The 18763-nt window shown below is 42.5% G+C and overlaps 1 protein-coding gene across 2 annotated transcripts in view; it reads right to left on the reverse strand.

Moving 5' to 3' along the window:
• The window catches only part of rps6ka1 (ribosomal protein S6 kinase a, polypeptide 1), a 45653-nt gene that overhangs the window by 25447 nt on the left and 1443 nt on the right, over positions 1-18763 (reverse strand). The window contains exons 1-2 of one of the 2 annotated variants that reach the window (XM_060052776.1): positions 13708-14289; positions 9705-9749 (exon numbers count right to left, since the gene is read on the reverse strand). In XM_060052776.1, coding sequence (XP_059908759.1) covers positions 9705-9749; positions 13708-13770 — 108 coding nt within the window. In that variant the 5' untranslated portion in view covers positions 13771-14289. Of the gene's footprint in view, positions 1-9704; positions 9750-13707; positions 14290-18763 lie in introns of those variants that run through there. The other variant, XM_060052774.1, reaches the window with a different exon arrangement.

Genomic DNA, 18763 nt, shown 5'->3' on the forward strand with positions numbered 1-18763 from the left:
GTGGAAAGCAGAGAGGAACGCAAAACACAGGCGAGAAAAGCACCAAGCTACTACACTCCGTGCTCCCGGGTTTCCCGGCAGTTAGGAACGTCACCCACACATCGGTAACACGCCCACTCACTCGTTGTGAATTCTCCGGCTCTCCGACACTTTACTCTAGGGTCCTGGCAGGGTAAACTACAGAGGGGCGGACTCTGACATTTCCGTACACACATACAGCCCCTCCGGGTATAATGCAGAGAGACCCATATAGAGGGAAGGAGAATATACGGAAAGAGCAAATAGAGCAAGTAAGGGAGAAAAGAGAGAGGGGACCCCCTCTCTACAGAGTAAATAAGAGATAAGGAGGGAATGAGAAAAGAGACACTTTAAATGTCAGCACCTTATGCTCGTAGTCCCTGTCTCAACAGTAAGGCATAATGATTTAAAGATCTCACAGATTCAAAGAAAGCCCTTTCTTGTGAGATGCAGGCTACCGTGAGCTTTGTGAGATGTACGCTACCTTAATCAATCAGCTGGGTGCGGAACCCCTGCAGTCTTGAGGAAGTTGTTGCTTCATTAGCACTTAAGCAGTACATCATTCAAGCGGAGAATGAAGAACGAGGCTCAGGACCATGGCACTGATGAAATTAATCCAAAATTCAGCAGCATCAAAAATAACTGCCCCTGGCCTGTTCCACCATTATTAAGCAACTGTAAAGCATATGACGCCAGTGTTTCCCATACATAGACCATTGTGTGGCGCGGCGACACAGAATCAACATTGAGCGCCACGAATTGATTGTCTTTTTTTTTTTTTTTTTAATTATTATTATTATTATTATTTATTTTTTTTTAATTGTGGACCAATTGCGAACTACTGCAGCTGCTCCAAGTAACTAATCGTAATAAGTATTTATAGCGGACTACACCACCTATTCTATTCTGCATTGGATTCTATTCCGAACCGATTGAGGCGTATATATATATATATATATATATATATATATATATATATATATATATATATATATATATATATATATATATATATATATATATATATATATATATATATATATATATATATATATATATATATATATATATATATATATATATATATATATATGATACTACGCCGCCCCGCCCCCCGCCCCCCCCCGCACCACACATTGGTCCTTGGTCTGTGGGAAACACTGGACGCCATTTGGATAACCACACAAAGAGCAATGGCACAAATGTGTTAATATACGAACCACAAGACCAAGGTCTATTAGTTCTGTGTCATTTGCATCCCCTTCATTCTCCAATACGAAACACATCACTGATCTAACCTCCTCGACAATGTCTTTGTCGTCAACTGCAGCGCTGGTCCTCCTTACAGATTGAAGCAGCATAATGAATGAATCTCACCGTTTCAACGAGTACTGATGTATTTATTCAAAGGACCTCCATTGAGTGCAGGAGGAAAGCTGGTCCGATGGAGAGGTGCTACAAGTGTGAAGATGAATGAGCAGCAAGAGACAGACCGAGAGAGAGATGAACAGCACCTCTAAGTGACAGTGTGTGAGTCTGTGTGTGTACAAAAAAAAAACCCAGGAGGCACAAGGAGGCCAGATTTAAAAAGGCAGACATATCTGCAATAATGTTGGGATCTTGTTGCAACTATCTTCAACAAGGCTTTCGTCATCAAAATATGATATTGATCTGTTCATATCAATTGCAAACAGGAATTTACATGTCCACGTCAAACGGACAGTTTGCCTTTGTGATACGTTTTCTTGTGATATATTTCTTGGTGGTGACATTTTTCTGATAGGAAAAAAAATAAAGAGCAAAATTCCCCCAGCAGTTACTTATTTCAGTGTACAAATTAAATAGGATGTACGCCATGTTGTGCACCGTCTATGAAACCCTAATCAACAAAAAATGTAGCATAGCCAAGACAGAAGCATAACACATGACCAACAGAAATCAAGGGTGAAAACAAAGTGGCAGTAATTTATCGTTTTCGTAATCCAGTGCCACACGTTGTATTAATCCTCAGCAAGACACAGCACTACAACGATCCAGGTAGAGACACACTGACAATGTTAACAGGTGATGGATGTGTTCAAGTAATATATATTGATTTGCTCTTCAGGGTTCGGGTCATGCTTGTATTGTTCGGTTTTGAACGATGTGTGAAAAGGTGCGGAACCAATTTCGTCAGGATGCCACCAAATGAAAAGGTTTGTAGAAAATGTTAGCCTTGTTGGAAAGAGACTACCGGTTCAAGTAACGGGTATTTTTTTCTACCGCCAGTGCCACGAAATTCTCTTTCCACACAAGTCGACTATTCACGCTTCTCCAATATAAAAAGCCCCACCTACTTATAACGGGCTGCTCCGGTTATATACTTGAACCTTTCCTGTTTTCTCCGTCCATTTCTTCGCATGCTAGTGAATAGTGCTGGTGCTGCAGTGCAATTTAATTGAAACGTTGCACAGTGTGCCAACCACCATTTTAGTCTTATGATCATTTTAAGTACCCCCACAAATTTAAAGCAGCAGCAGTGTGTCGTGTTTCCAATGAGAGCTTGAACACCGGTGCGGTGATGCATAAAGGCTGCTATCCTACAAGCTAAAATCAGAGGCCTATATACAAAAACCATAGTACGACATGCTGAAACCAGAGACGATCTGGTCGCCAAATGCTGCATTTCCTCTCGCCCTCCACCATCCCGCCAGCAGTACCCTTGCTCTCCACTAAATGAGGCCCTCCCTTCCTAAACCCTGCAGTGGAATGTTCAGTGTTCAGTGGTGCGGTATTCCGATGTATGTCCCATTACTCTGTTAGCACAGGCTTTTCACAGCAGGCTGAGGTAAGGTATAGTACTGTAGGACCCATTTCACACTCTGTTGCAAGATAGTAGGAGAAGGAATTTGAAATCTACACGGTGCGTGTGTGTGTTGGGGGGGGGGGGGGGTTGGTGTTTGACACTTTCCAGACCAGAGGTTGTTTAAGGAAGCGGTAGGATCTGACAGGAGATGGGCACGAGCTGGATTGACTTGGCAGAAATGTTACCCCGGTTTCCAGTTAGGAAGGATTTGTGGTATTTCTTTAACCTTATTGAGCCAGGTGAAACTGCGGTGAAGCTCACAGATTCATAACAAGAGAGTGGAGCATCGTATGGCATGCATGGGAAGGAAGTGGGAACCGTCTGGTCCACAGGTCCAGAGAGCACCTTGTTGTTTGCTATGGCAACGGCGGTAAGGGAATGCACTCCACCGTGAGCAAAAGCAAGGACACCCCCCAGCCAGGAGTAGTCAATGCTGCAAACCTCTGGTGTCCAGAACAACAACATTTATTTAGCTAGCCAGGGTTTAATGGATTGATCTGCAGCTAACAATGATAGGTTACATGATCGGATATGCACACCTTCATCTTCCCTCTGGGACGGATAAGGAAGCCGTCAACTGATCAGTCGAAAGATCCCTCGGATCAAACTGGTTGGGTTTGCAGCCACTGACTGAACCCATCTTGACAAGTAGAAGCTGGAACAAAAAGCTGCATGCATGATGTTTAAACTGCATCATTGTACGCATATATTCAGGGAAGAAAATTAACATGCAACCAGTGTTTCCCCCTGGACATGTCTGAGTCGCGGTGGTCGAGGAGTGGGGGGCTGCCATTTCAATTCCATTCAAAAAGCTTTAAGGCACAAGTATTGAACTGTATTACCAATGCATTATTTAACTTTATTCAATGTACCTGATGGAAGTATGTCTCCTTACCCTACAAGAGTTTTGTACTTTGTTAATGCATAAATATATATTAAAAAAATATATATATATTTATATACATTTTTTAAACATTGGTAGTCAAGGCGGGGCCCTATTGTTGTTAAGGCGGCCATCGTAACCATACAGTGCTGGGGGATACACTGCATGCAACACATTAACAGCTGTTGCTGCAGCCAAAAAAAGTGCATGCACAACATGTTCATGAAATGAATACAGGTAGAAAACAGTTTTCTCCAGCATTGAACATAAAGAGCTTTGAAAGAGCTTGGACCAGGTTAAATAAGAGATGAAAACCTGAATATGAGCAGCAGGTTAATGGTGGGAGCGATCCAACTAAAGTGGAGAGCCCAGGAAGCCATGCTGTAACACGCATGGAGCAAACATGGAGACACAAACGTTACACACCCATTTCTGGCCTCACCCCCGCAGGGACTACAGAAGTAGATTTGCCTCTCGCGTAACCGTCACATACATTAACGCGTTTACCGAGAGTGTTGATTGACGTACAGTGTCTTCCAAATCAATCTTTAATAATCTCCCTTTCTCAAGATAGGTATGATAATGAACTTCACTTGGACCAACGGGAAAAAAAACATCCCAGTTTGCCTTGAACCAGATTTGTGGTATCCCAGGAAAGCCAAAACGATAACGGTAAAGAAAGTAGAGAGCAGAGGCGATGCTTGTGCTGGAAAGTGTGAACCTCTTTCTCCTTTGTGTCAGCAGGCTGTGTGGAGAGTGAACCTAACCCTACTGTGATGGCCTTAAGAAGACCAAGAATAACCCAAAGCTCTTAATACACTAATTGAGTACTCGACTACAACTCTCAAAACTCTGGCCATATTTCCCCATGTAACAGAGCCTGGGTCTGAAGATGGCTAGTTAAATAATGGTTAATGAGAGTTGACAGCAAGCCTTGCCCTGGCCTGAACTCATATCCTTGTGTGCATGCAGTCTTTCTGGCCAGTCTCCCTCACTCCCCTCCCCTCTCCTCTCGCTGCTGCCTCAGGTTTCCTTCTCTCTCCCTTGGCTTCCGCTATACAGTGTGTTTACCCGCCTTTAATTTTTTCAATCCTTTAGCGCCGTTGACAGTTACCTAGCAACTAACCAGCCAATACTAATAATTAGACAAGCAACTAGCTCGGAAAACACATGCGGTGAAAAAGGCTGTCTCCCTCCTTGCCAAGAGAGCACGATGCAGACGATGACAACCATGGGACAATGCATTCGGCCATGTGAATCGGTGGAGAGTCCTCTGCCATATCCCTCTTGAATTATAATCATTATTATTACCAAGATACTGTAACACATTTGTCTATACTACGCCTTCATTGCTTCCGAGAGGAACAATGTAGTGAGTCGTGTACTGGAGAAGCACCTCACAACACACAAACGCAAGGAAAGAACTTTTCATAAACCAATACAAGCCTGCATGCATGACCTCAACAGTGCATTCAGCAGCACATGGCTTGCAAAGGATGGATTAAGTGAGAATAAAGAAGATACGGGGAGTGGAGCTAATATATTTATCATATTTCTGTCTGTGTGAGTGTGTGTGTACGTAGCTGTTATTTTATCGGTTTAGAGAACCTTTGGAAACGACCACGCGTCCCAAAGGTCAACAAGAGAAGGTCATCTCACACTCGCCCTCTTCCTCGCTCTCTCCGAGACAAAACTCTTATTACGATTATACTTTATAAATTATACACTTGGCACTCATTACATTCTCATTCTTCCAAGAAAGGAAGATGATTGTTGAGAAGGGACGGATGAAGCATCTTGCTTAAGTATACTGGGGAGGTTTTGAATTCCAACCAAGAACATGTCAGATCAGAGGTTCAGTCCACTAGACTATCCTGCTCACTGGAAAAATACCCAAACAGAACCAACACATGTTGATACAGGTACTTTTTCTTTATTCACCGTCACATGCTGGCTGGTGATCAGAAGACAATCCGGAGCTGGAGTGGTCAGTGGTACTTCAGATGTCAAGCTACCATGTTCCCACAACAGTTTTAGTAGAAATACAGAGAACACGGACCGAGTGGCTCATCCTCATACGACTGGCAGTGGAAAATTCGACAATGTAATCATATCTCACATGCAACATCCCCCCCTCTCGTGGCTTTTATGTAGGATGCTCTACGAGTTCTCGTCAAGTTCCTTGACGAGAAACAATGACAATCCAGTATTTCCCCTTATATGCATCTGAAGTGGCGCAGTGCGGCTGCTGGAAACAAGCACTACGGCAAACATGTATTCGTATAACAAAGGTTATATATGAATTTATATATTGCCATTATACCATGTTATGATAAAGAAGAATACATTATTCTGCTGTAGGTGGCATTAGCTCATGTATTCCTTTTGAATAAATATATATAATAGGTATAAAGTCGAATAGCAAGTACAACAAGTGACTTATTAATAGTGACTAGCCGGCCCATTTGATTGTGTAGTACAAAAGCAACAGTATTATGAAACCCAGAAGATGAGCTCGCTACAAATTGAAGACTGCAGTGCCCATCAGCCCAGAGCATCCTAAAAACACCTCAACGGCAGTAGAATAATCACAATTTGATTATAGATTATGCACACTCGCACACAATTTGTGTGCGCGTGTATGCTTAGCACAGTCAGAGAGGATCTTGACACAAGCCTCTTTTTTTTCTGAGCCAACGAAACAAAGAATATCACTTTAATAGCTCAACATGATCTTGAATTAGTATCTCAAGGCTTAACCACTAAAGCTTTGAGAGTCCTGCCACATAGGACATTTTGTATCTGAATATGATGCACTTGAATGTGAATATATTGCATTAACTTGATTTCACTGTCAAATAATCCTTTGGTTAAAAATAAAAGAGAATCCTGAGCTAATATAAAAAATAAAAAAAGCTAGTTCATGTTCGCAAATGGACAGATAAAAAAAAATGGGCTTTCAAAATTCAGTTTCATATGTCTTGACACAATCTTTTACACAGGAGGAATGAAATCTGCACATTTGCATCCCAGGCAACCATGTGGGTATAATGAGCGATTAGAGGAATGGCTCGTGTCTGCATAGAGCCCCCGCTGATGGGGCTCTGGGTCCCCAGGGAGCGCATTATGGAATAACATCATCCTCTCACACAGGCCTGTCGGGTGGAGTGTCAGCCGGCCTCTGGGGACTGCATGTTAACACAATCGGCTCAGCGCTTCAGCCTCAAATCCCACCAGCACGGGCCATTTGCATTTGGAATGATCACACTGGGGGAAAAATACTTAATAAAATTCTAATTCTAAAACCTGTGTAGACTCAAAGTCAGAATTCTTCAGTGCGCTCACAAGTAGAAAAAAAGTTAAAAGAAATACTTTTAGGTCCACACATGCAAAGGATCTGTGTTTCTTCTGGAAATAACAATGCCCCTGATCTAAAATTACCGTTCTAGCTAACCATGGGTAAAACACTTTAATGCATCAAGAGGAAGGTTCAGACAAATACTCTGGGTCATTAGGCCTAAAAAAAAAAAAAGTTTGGTTCCTGTTGGTTGTCAGTTGAGGTCATGGGTAGGTAGGGAATTCTTTTTATTTTTTTATTTTATTTTTTCCAGCGGCAGCGAATGATAGGTAGGTTGTTTTCATTTAAAAACGAGAAAATTCGCTCATCCTTGTACAGAATGAAGAGGTGCTGTACCAAAACGTAATTATAGTTTGCATCAAAAAAAAAAAAAAAATATTTTTTTTTTATAAAGCTCATAAAATAATTTGGGTCGCACATAAATTGACAGGGTCGGTCGGAAACCGGAACCAAACAAAAAAATTTTTTAGGCCTTATATGCAAGTGCCCTCTGAAAACATGTGATTGCAAAACCTGGGGCCAAATTAAACAGAGGTACTGTACGCAGAACCTGAACCTAATCTGACAAGAGGATGATGGTTTGAAAGAGGGGCTCCGTGACAGTAGAATTACAGCGAGAGAAGAGAGGACAATGACCGGGAGCAAGAGCGAGCTGTGGCGAGAGCGAGCGAGAGGGAGGGATGCTCATTAGCCGTGGGCGTTATCTCCTGGGCACAGGGACCATACACCTACCACTTGTTCTCTGGTCTCTTTTCTCCTGCCCAATAAAAGCCCCCCTCCATGTCATTACGAGAACCCCCCACCCACCCCAGTTTAACAATGTAAAGGCTGTAGTGACACCCGCCTGGCCAGATGGCCGAGACATTATTAGGAGGGTGCGGCAAGCGGCGCTCAACCATTATCGTCCTTCCGCTTTATTCTTCTCACCAGATTTTTTTTTTAATACTTTAAGCTATTCTACTTTTAAAATATAATTGTTATAATGGAAGTCAATAGGAGGAACGGCAGAGCCGGCCGTACATTCTCTGACACTTCAGACACAACGCGATACATTTTTTACCATTAGCCTTCGTTCAACGTTTAACAAAATCAACACATATTTAAACCCGCACATCTTCCATTGGTCCCATTGACTTTTAGGCTAGAGCATGAGAATTCCAACCGCTCTAGCCCAAAGTGGCGATCCTCAAGTGGCTGACCATTTCAGACGTTGCGGAGCCTACGTTAATAGGTTAGGTTAATATTTAACCTAGAAACACAATGTGAAGCTTAAACGGTTACGGCATTTCTTGTTTCACCGGCGCTGAAATGATTAATTGATTGGAAATATGATCGTTATAGATGGCCCTATTTATGGGCTTTGAAACCCTGAATGCTCAACACTACCCTTGTGGTAGCTAATCCCAGCCCTCCACCTCAATCTGCCTAATAACCACAAGACTAGCATTATCAGATTCCCAGCAGAGGAGGAATAGCGCCGCCGGCATTGATCACTCTAGCAGCCCGGTGGCCGCCTGGAGCCAGCGATATCTGCAGACCCCCCCCCCCATAGCACTTGCGACACCCACCACCACTACTCACTGAAATCAGTACCATCTGATCCCTGGACATGCTGTGATCTATTATTCATCATGCTATTTAAAGAGTCCTGACACGCCTCTAGATAACACCAACACCCAGTGCCTGATTTAATCCCTTCTATTCAGTCTCAAGTCCATGGTGTAGAATAGTATATAAGATATGGATTCAACCACCACGCCATGCTGCATGTAGGCCGGCTGGCAAGGTTAACAGATTGTTAACCTGGGGAGGTTGTTTGAGTCAGACCCGATATGAGGAAATAACATCGGATCAGTGGAATTAGCTACACCAAGTCCGATACCTCTAACAGGAAAAAATACTGCAATTCCCTGGGACTCAATTACTTTACGTGCACGTGTAAGGAAAACATTGGAGCCTAAACATTAGTCTTGTTGTTTACCGTTATGTCGCATAACTGCTTATAAAAAAAGAAGAAATGTCAAATACGATTACCTGTATGATTCATCCATCTATCTTTACAATACATCTATCCATCTATATTTTTTGTTGTGGACCACTGGAGGTTACAAGCCACTTCTCCAGCCGGCCAGATGCGAGTCAAAAAGGCAAGCTGCACAATAGGGCCCATTCAGGCCCCTTGTGATCCATGATCAGAGAGAGAACGAAGGCGAGTTAGAGACACTTGTTGATATTTTGAGGGTCAGCGGGGGGACCATACGGATTGTATAAAAAAAAAAAAAAACTGTTCACTCGTATATCTTCTTTTAAAGTAAATAATTCTCCTTTAAAAAATGAACAAACAACGTTTGTTAACCGGTTGACCAGACAGAGAGAAGTGCATGCAACGGGTGACCTTTGGCAGGCCTCTTCTTCGATTGAGACGGACATTGTAAACAGCTACCAGAGCCGTTGCATCTGGCCCATCACACTGAAAACCTTAAACCACAGCCGGCTCGTCCCCACAAGGGACACCAAACAATATTATCCAATATTATGACTAATATACGCCCCAATGAAGAGCGGATTGTGTGTGTGCGTGCGTGCGTGCGCGCGCTTACCTTGACTGCGGGCGTGTCTCCATCCTCAGTAGTGCTCTGGCCGTTCTGCAGGGAAAACAACACACATAACAGTCTGTGTTAGAGGGTGTGCGTGTTTATTAATACACCAAGCGAAGCGTCAGCGAGAGACACGTATACAGTCTGTACGAGTGTGTGTTTATAAAAGATACGGCAGAGGGTGAGCAAGTGAGCGCAACAACACACACAGTCAGAAAGAGGAGAGAAAATTGTGGGTGGTTCATCTCTTCCAAGGCTCCAGTGTGCTGGCAGTAATACTAGGCTGACACACCAAGGGCCACTCTTGAGCCATCGCCGAGTAGGTTAGTCTATCAAAGGAAAAAAAAGGAGAATTTTGCTGCGTGTATAAAATCACAGCAGCTTGCCATACGGTCACGCTACATTTTGCGTAAACAAAAGTTTGGTTGTGGCCACAGATTTCATTTACTTGTATCTCGGTGGACATCTACCATGGCTGTACCAGATATAGCTACGGGAATGCATTAGAGATGAGAGATGCCAGTACTTGTGGCACAGCAAAGGGATTCCCCTTTTCGTTTTATTTTGGCTTTGATTGCAAACATTAGCGATATCAAAAAGGTACTATGCAACCCTGTTTGCATGTTTGATGCAACATGTTGGTTCCAAGGATGTGTTCTGGATGGACATTTTTTTGTTGGAAAAACATGTATTTTATGGTTAAAATGCAAGCTGTGGGCGCAATATGGCAAGCGGAATTTAAATGAGAAATACTTAACACTACCACACCACTCCAGTTAAGAGCACTGATTCAGCGTGTTGGTCTATTTAATGAGGTAACCACACACACACACACACACACACACACACACACACACACACACACACACACACACACACACACACACACACACACACACACACACACACACACACACACACACACACACACACACACCTTGGCTTGTGTTGCAGTCTGACTGCAGTGCTGCTCTCACAGCTTGGTGCCTTGGCTTTTGTCGGTCATAAACGTTTGAAAATACCATTACGTCAACATGATGAGGACAGGCAGTATTAAGCCCCTCTTGGGAAGGTGGCTGGGTTAATGGCTGACCCTTGAAAATGACAATTTATGAACTACAAATCCCAAAAATGACAGCTATTTCAAGTAATTCCATCTTTGGAACATTATTGGCCTTTCATACGCATTTCACTCCACTCTCCTCCTATATTGAGTGGTTAATGTTTGTTTGCCGGTGTATGCGTGGTTTAATCTAAAAAATCATAGAAAGGGTTGGCATGCGGATGGCAAGCCTTTTCTAGTGGATGTGTTCATGGGTGAATAGGTGGTTGGAATGTTTAAGGCGTGCATCCTGAGGTTACTGTTCAACATGTTTCTGCTTCATTATGTGCCTGGCTGCTCCAAGAAGCCCAGTTTAACCGCACATTCCCTCCCCTGAGCTACCAGAATAAGTCCATCACTCTGCATGGCTCTCTGGCCTGAGCTCAAAAGGCATGCACAGACACGAGCACTTTCCCCTATCCCTTTAAATGTGTGTTCATTGTGTGTGTGGTTGTACACATCTCACACACACACACACGGATGCCCTGACGCTTACTGGTGCCAGGCTTACTGTAAATAGATATTGAGACAAACGCATTTATAGACACAACAATTAAACAAACGTGTGTGTGATTTAGTTGACATCCATAGCACCACCGTGTAATTTCGGGACCATTTAAACATGTTGAGGCAACGTGGATGAAGGAAAAAAAAAAAAGATGTAGCTCCGAAGATGACTGGCGACACTAGAATGTAACTTGGCCACATCTGGTTAGTGGTCAGCCTTGACTTGTTTTTAGGTGTGCAGATTTTACACACACACACACACACACACACACAGTTGTGTTATCACTTCTCACACACCCCAGTGTACATTCCCAGGTGTTCTCCAGCTCACACCCAAGATTAGCCGCCCTTCACCATGCCAATGCACTAGTGTGCATGCAAATACACACACACACACACACTATGCATAAGTACACACTCCGCACTCCACAATGGCACATGTTTAGTTTTTGTTAACCCTTACCTATCTATCACACACACCCCCACCCCTTTCACTTATATACTTGTACAGTCCTGCCCAGCGGTTCATAGAGAACAGAATTCCGAAAGACTTATTTTAAACACGGCAGCTGCAGAGGAATATCAGAAGAGAAAATTGGCTAATGACATTCATGAATACAAGTCATTGTTACAGAAGGCAATAAAAACCAATGTCTGACTAGACCTACAAGTAAATCCTGCAAACTCTTTTTTCTTTCTATACAGGCTGAAGGAAGCATTTAAGTAGGTAGGCTGTGGAAGGGATAGTTGTTTCCCAATGAAAGCTTACCTGCATTGGAAAACTACAACAAAACCACCTACAATGGAAAGACCAAAAAGAGAACACACTTGGGTGGTAGGTGGGTGCGAAGTTCAAACTGTTAAATCAGATCACACACACATGGCGCATGGCGTGACGCATGGCTAATCTGATAACTGCCGCTGGCTGCCAGTGGTATTGACTCAGAAATGACAGCCAGGGAATGCCTTGCACAGAGGACCATTCCCACGTGAAACACTGCAGATGAGCCAATTGACACCCGTCATGGTGTGACAACCACTGCAGTGATCCAAGCTTGTATCCATCCATGACAGATGCAGGCACTAACTGACACTTCACCAGAACACGCACAACTCTGAGTAGACCAGTACTACTTGGACTTCCCTACTCGTAACGGTATGAAGATCTCAGTGATTCAAAGTCCACTTTTTTTTGTTCATCAGATGCCGGCTCCACTTTATTCTGAGTGAAAGACAATGTGGAAGGAAGCTCCACCACATCTATAGACCTTTTTCAGATATCGAGTGAGCACAAAGAGATTCAATCTCAGTCTGCACTGAATCAGGTTTCAGTGAATGCGCTTAGGCGAACACTCCAAGGGAAGGTGCATTTAATTTAATATAGACATCCTGGGATGACTTTAAACCGGGCAGACCAACAAGGCATGCTACTGTCTGATTGGGTGGAGGAAGAGAGAGAGCAACTCATAAAATGTTATTCAAATTAGGATTTGATTTAAAATTCCAGTGCATTTTATCTCAAAATACAAATGCAGAAATATATGCATCTTATGTACCTTTTTAAACAAAACACGGGCTCTATGAACGATTATGAGCTAGTCAGAGACATGACTAAAACCGAGCATGGTTTTAACTCAAGCAACAGGTTGACAGCAATACATCATTCTTCCCCTGTTGTAAATTCTTTCGAGGCATGGGTTAGAAATTGTGATTGCCGGCTAAACAAAACTATAGAAAGAAAATATCCTGGCAGTAAAGCTACACCAAAGGTCTAGGCTTTGTAGAAGTAAATCGATTGAATGGTAATCAATGCGCATAATGGATTAAAGACACACAGATGCGGGACGTCAGCTCTTGCTATCCCGTATTGAGCATTAAGGGGACACACACGCACACACACACACACACACACACACACACACACACACACACACACACACACACACACACACACACACACACACACACACACACACACACACACACACACACACACACACACACACACACACACACACACACACACACACACACACACACACACACACACACACACACACACACACACACACACACACACTTCCGGTTAGCAATAACCACGCGAAAAATTATAGGCCTACACAGGTTTGTAAACGAATGTGTGTCGAAGATCAACTTCGAGAGAGACGGACCATAATGTTTGGGTGGGGATATTTGACTTGCTAATGAGACTAAGGTAAAAAAAAAAAAAGAAAAAAAAAGGGGGACACAAATCTCAAGGGAAATCACCTGGACCAAAATATGTTTCTGGATCCTTTCCTTATAACGCAACGATCGGGCATAAAGTCAAAATGAAACTTAGTTAGCCTAAGAAAGATCATTCAATGAAATACGTATACTCATTTCACCTCATATTACCTCCGTTTCCAGCTGTACAAGTTCCATCGTAGGCCATGGCTCGGAAATCTGTGCAAGGGGCATGTTTGCAGAATTTCTCCCTCGGCTTAAATGAAATGCGGTTTGAATCAGCCCAGATTTCTCCTGTCAAGTGCGGTTCTCGGAAGATCCTAATTAGGTCACAAGTCCAAGCGTGCAGAATGTACAAGCACCTCCTTACTATAGCAGCCAGGGAAAGCGGGGCTTTACAAACAATTGTACATTCCTGTATGAAGGATGTCGTCGACGAGGCACAGTCTTGGAAATATACGACGACTGGCGATCCACTACAAAAAGGGGCACAAACAAATAAAGCCCGGCTTTGCAGGTATGCGAGTACTCCGGTTTGACAAGAGAGCAGTCACGAACACTTGTCAAAATCGTGTTGTCTCGTTGATGTTGAATAAACAGCACTTCTCCGTGCAGCAGACGGAATATTCCCTCTTGTTTCGTTCTTGGTGTTTGTATATTTTAATGCAGGGAACGTCGACTGCTACACGAGATTCCCCTGCACTGTGTTCGGCGAGCTAAGGGGTCTGAGGCGAGCGCCAAGTACGAGAAGGACACGGGCTCGAGCTGCTATTGGCAGACTGCGGCGTGATTTTATCCAGCCCACTTCAGTGGTCGGACCAATTCGGCCTGCTACGCCATCGCCTGGTGGATGCTATAATTGCGACTACGTAATGCAGATCATTGTAATGATAATTCTGCATATGGGGCCAATAGATGCACCATATCCTCATATCCTGGATATGGTGGATATCCTCATATCCTCCAACTCAAAACTCACCTGTTCAAACTCGCACACAACGTCTAACTGATCACTGTTTTGATTGTTTGTTTGTTTTGTTTTATCTTGTTTTTTTTATTTCTTATTTATTATGTTTATTTATTTATTTATTTTTTCCACAATGTCTTGTTTTTTTTAAACGATTTATGATGACTATATGCTCTGTAAGGTGACCTTGGGTGTCTTGAAAGGCGCCTCTAAATTAAATGTATTATTATTATTATTATTATTATTATTATTATTATTATTATTATTATTATCCTGTTGAGGATTGAAAATCGAATAAAAGAAGAACTCTTGCCAAACATCACTATTGTGTTCATATGGTATACTAAAACACAAAGGAGGTCAAATTTAGCCACACTTAATGCCACTTCAATAATCTCTAAGGCTTGGCGATGAAATATTGAACACCCCCCCCCACCACCACCACCACTTCAATACAGTTCATTGATAAATATCTTTCACACTGGACTGGCTTTGGTTACCATGGGCAACTGGAGTGCATCAAACCATCCCAGCTAGGATGAAAGCCATTAGATGAAAGGATGCAGTGGAAATGTTGCTTCATCTATAAATTGGTGTGATTAAAGATATTTTTGCGTTGTATTTGCTCGTCAGGGAAATGCTATTATCCAAAGCAATCTGAACCGTCATTGCATTTTGCATATAAAGTCGACTCTCCTTGCTCCAAGACATTATATCGACTCCATGCTTGGAGTCCTTCCGGAAGACTGTGGTAGTTCGTCCTCACCGAGCTCTACTTGTCGGGATCGGTGGAAGAAGGAAAAGTTTTTTCTGATTTCGACGAAGACGAAACGCACTCCATCTTCTTCCACCACCAGGTAAGCGTCAGCTAATAGTGTCTGTCAAGGATAGACATTTAGCTTACGCTTATTTCCAAAGCAACTTACAACAATTCATCCACACACACCGTCATTCATACAAAGCAACAGGCAGCTCATCAGGAGCCATTATGGTTATGTGTCTTGCTCATAGAAACCTCAACACTGAATGTACCTTTGGCTCATCCACTCCTATGCATTGAAGCACTTCCACCTAAGTCAGTGGATTCAAATATGTCCACAGCTCTGAAGCGATATCAATGTTTTTCCCATATTTCCCCTTATGATTAATATATCAAGTTATTCTCAATGAAGTAGTAAGACATTATTTCGGCTCCCAGTATCTTTCATTAGCAATGTTTGTCAGACCCATTACAATTTATTTCACTCTCTTCATTTCTGTAGCCCAGAGAGACAAGAGCCACACTGCTATTTACTCAACCGTCTAGTTTTGTATTCAGGGGGGCATTTTTTTCAACACACAAACTGGTAATAAATGGGCTGCTGGATTCGTTACTCCTTATGATGTCTCTTTAAAAACAAAAAAGCAGATTCTTTAGTGGGCTGTTTCTGAGGAACCCATACAAGTTGACTAAGCGCCGGAGGACGAGAGTCAAAGGGAGAGGGAGTGCCACCTCAGGGACACATCATCAATACATGATACAGCACATTTGGAGGTCAATGATATCCCAAAGCTCCAATTAACCCTTGGTTTGTCTTCCTTCTTTTTTTGATGGATAAGCAGTGTTACCGCGTAACCATAGTAACCCTGCAGTAGACCATTACTCAGCGATGGTCTCGGTGATTGAATGTGACAAAACCGCACCGCCTCATTCATCTTTTGCTCTTCTCTTCATCGCCCTCTTCTCTTCTCCCTTACGTCCTATTTTCCTCTCCTCTCTCCTCTTCTCCTCTATCTCCTCTCCTATTTCCCCTCTCCTCTTTTATTCATTTCTCTTTTCATTTTTCTCTTCTTTCCCCTTCGCTCCCCTCTAATTTAGTTTACAATTGACTTCTCCTGTGTTCCCCTATGTACTCTCATTTATATATGGGTGTGGTAAATAGCTGTGTGGCTCTATGTCTCTCTGGGCTACAGAAATAAAGAGAGTGAAATTGTTATGGCTGAAAAGGTGATCGGCTGCAACCTGCCGTCCCTCCAGGACCTGCATGCCTCCAGGACACTGAGGCGTGCAAGGAAGATCATGTTGGATCCCTACCAGCCCGGACATATACTCTTTAAAACACTCCCCTCCGGTAAGAGGTTGAGGTCTGTCAAGACCAAAACCTCCCGCCACAAAAACAGTTTCTTCCCGTCTGCAACCGGCCTCCTCAACAACGGCCCCGGACCCCCACCAACACTGAAACGCACACTACCCCCCCCCCCCCCCTTCCCCCATCAACACCCACCGTCATCTGCCTATGAGGACAACAAGTTTTGCACTACTTTCACCATCACGCACAATTGTACGTATCTTATTTTCTTTTCTTATCTTATCTTATCTTATTACGGTGCATATGTATATGTATATAGAGTATCTCTATTTATTTATTTATATTTTTTATTTACTATATTTTTTATTTACTCTTATCTTTTTCAGTACTTATTATTCAATACTTGCTTATTGTTTATTGTTTACTGTTTATTGTTTGTTAAGATCGTGCGCAACGAATACGAATACCAAGACAAATTCCTCATATGTGTAAATGTATTTGGCAATAAACCTTTTCTGATTCTGATTCTGATATATTGCTGCTAAGATGGATGACAACTTTGTTGCTCTTAGTCTATGTTGTTCAAAAATCAATGCAGTGAGTGAACGATAAAGCATATTACATATCCAGCAAAATACGGGAACACACAAGAGCGAGATTGCAAGAATATCAATTAACAAAATCAGTATGCAGTACTGTGCAGTACAATGCAAAACAATGCAGTACTGTATACCGTAATGGGATCATTTATATTACAAACAATGCTGCTTGATTTAAGACAAGGAGTCTCTACTTCATCTCTAACTCTTACAATAAATATATTGTAGGTGACAGACGTGAGTCAGGTATACTCCATTCAGCAATAGTGGCTTGGGGGTGGGACATCCTGTTATGCCTCGAGCGGAGAAGTGAAGGATTATGGGTAAGGTGACTCAGCCCAGCAAGTTATTCATGCACAGGAAAGCAAGGGTCCCCTGGCTGTCACAGCTAGTCCTTCTTGGTTTTTGGCTATTGGCTGACAAAGTAGTGTGAGTGTGTGTGTGTGTGTGTGTGTGTGTGTGTGTGTGTTGGGGTTGGTGCTTGTGTGTTTATGAGAGAGTGAGCATGCATAAGTGCCTAGACCTGGATGCTGTTATGTGAGTGAGTGAGTGAGTGAGTGAGTGAGTGAGTGAGTGAGTGAGTGAGTGAGTGAGTGAGTGAGTGAGTGAGTGAGTGAGTGAGAGAGAGAGAGAGAGAGAGAGAGAGCACACAGGCTAGGCTTTCAGCTTAGCTGAAAATATATAGATGACAACCACTTAAAAGGCAAATGATTATAAGAATGGCATCGCACACAGATTTATTTTAAATTCCTATTTACACAGAAGTAGCAGTCAGGGAAAAGGAAAAGTCCAGCAGAGCAGCCTTCTGAAGATAGACAACACATTATTAAAATGCAAATCCATAACCAAAAGCACAGAGCACATTATGACGAATCGGAACCCCTCTGGGGTCACATGATAGAAAAAAACCTTGTTGTGTAAAACTGTGCGAACTGATTTTGTTTGTTCTACACAGCAGGGATTCTCCAGGAAGCATTGTGACGTTCAACGCATATCCGACTGAGCCGATTAGGCCCTACACAGGCAAACTGCATGAATATAAGATATGTTCACGCTGAGGCAAACATGGTTTTTCAATCAGAGATACGTTTGTTTTTAACAAACATTCAAATATCATGATCCTTCAAAGAATTAAACAATATCTTCAAAACAATATGTTAAAAATTAAAAACCAAATGACTAGGCTATTGCTGAAAACTTGTTTTACTCTGAGCTACTAAAATTGTTTTGGACGACCCGATCATATTAGTACATACTTGCCCTTTGCCAATATCATCTAATCTCACTAAATATCTAGATATTCTAGATAAATATCTATATCCACAAAGGTTAAATCTACCAGGATTACATGCATCATTGTATCATTATGATACAAAAGGGGTATAAGGGAAGGACAGTATGTTCTAGAAGCACAAGTGGAAAAAAACAAACTTGCTACACTTTAAGACACCAAAATTGATGCAGTCAACCACTTCTTAAGGAAGTCAGAAGAATGTACAGTTCTCAAGGAGATATGCAGTTTGCTCAGAACAACATGTTTAGACTGGCATCAGCTTACTCGGTATTTGGGCTGGGCCATGGTCTAACAACAG

This window comes from Gadus macrocephalus, chromosome 5, assembly GCF_031168955.1.
Source record: "Gadus macrocephalus chromosome 5, ASM3116895v1".
Lineage (NCBI taxonomy): Eukaryota > Metazoa > Chordata > Actinopteri > Gadiformes > Gadidae > Gadus > Gadus macrocephalus.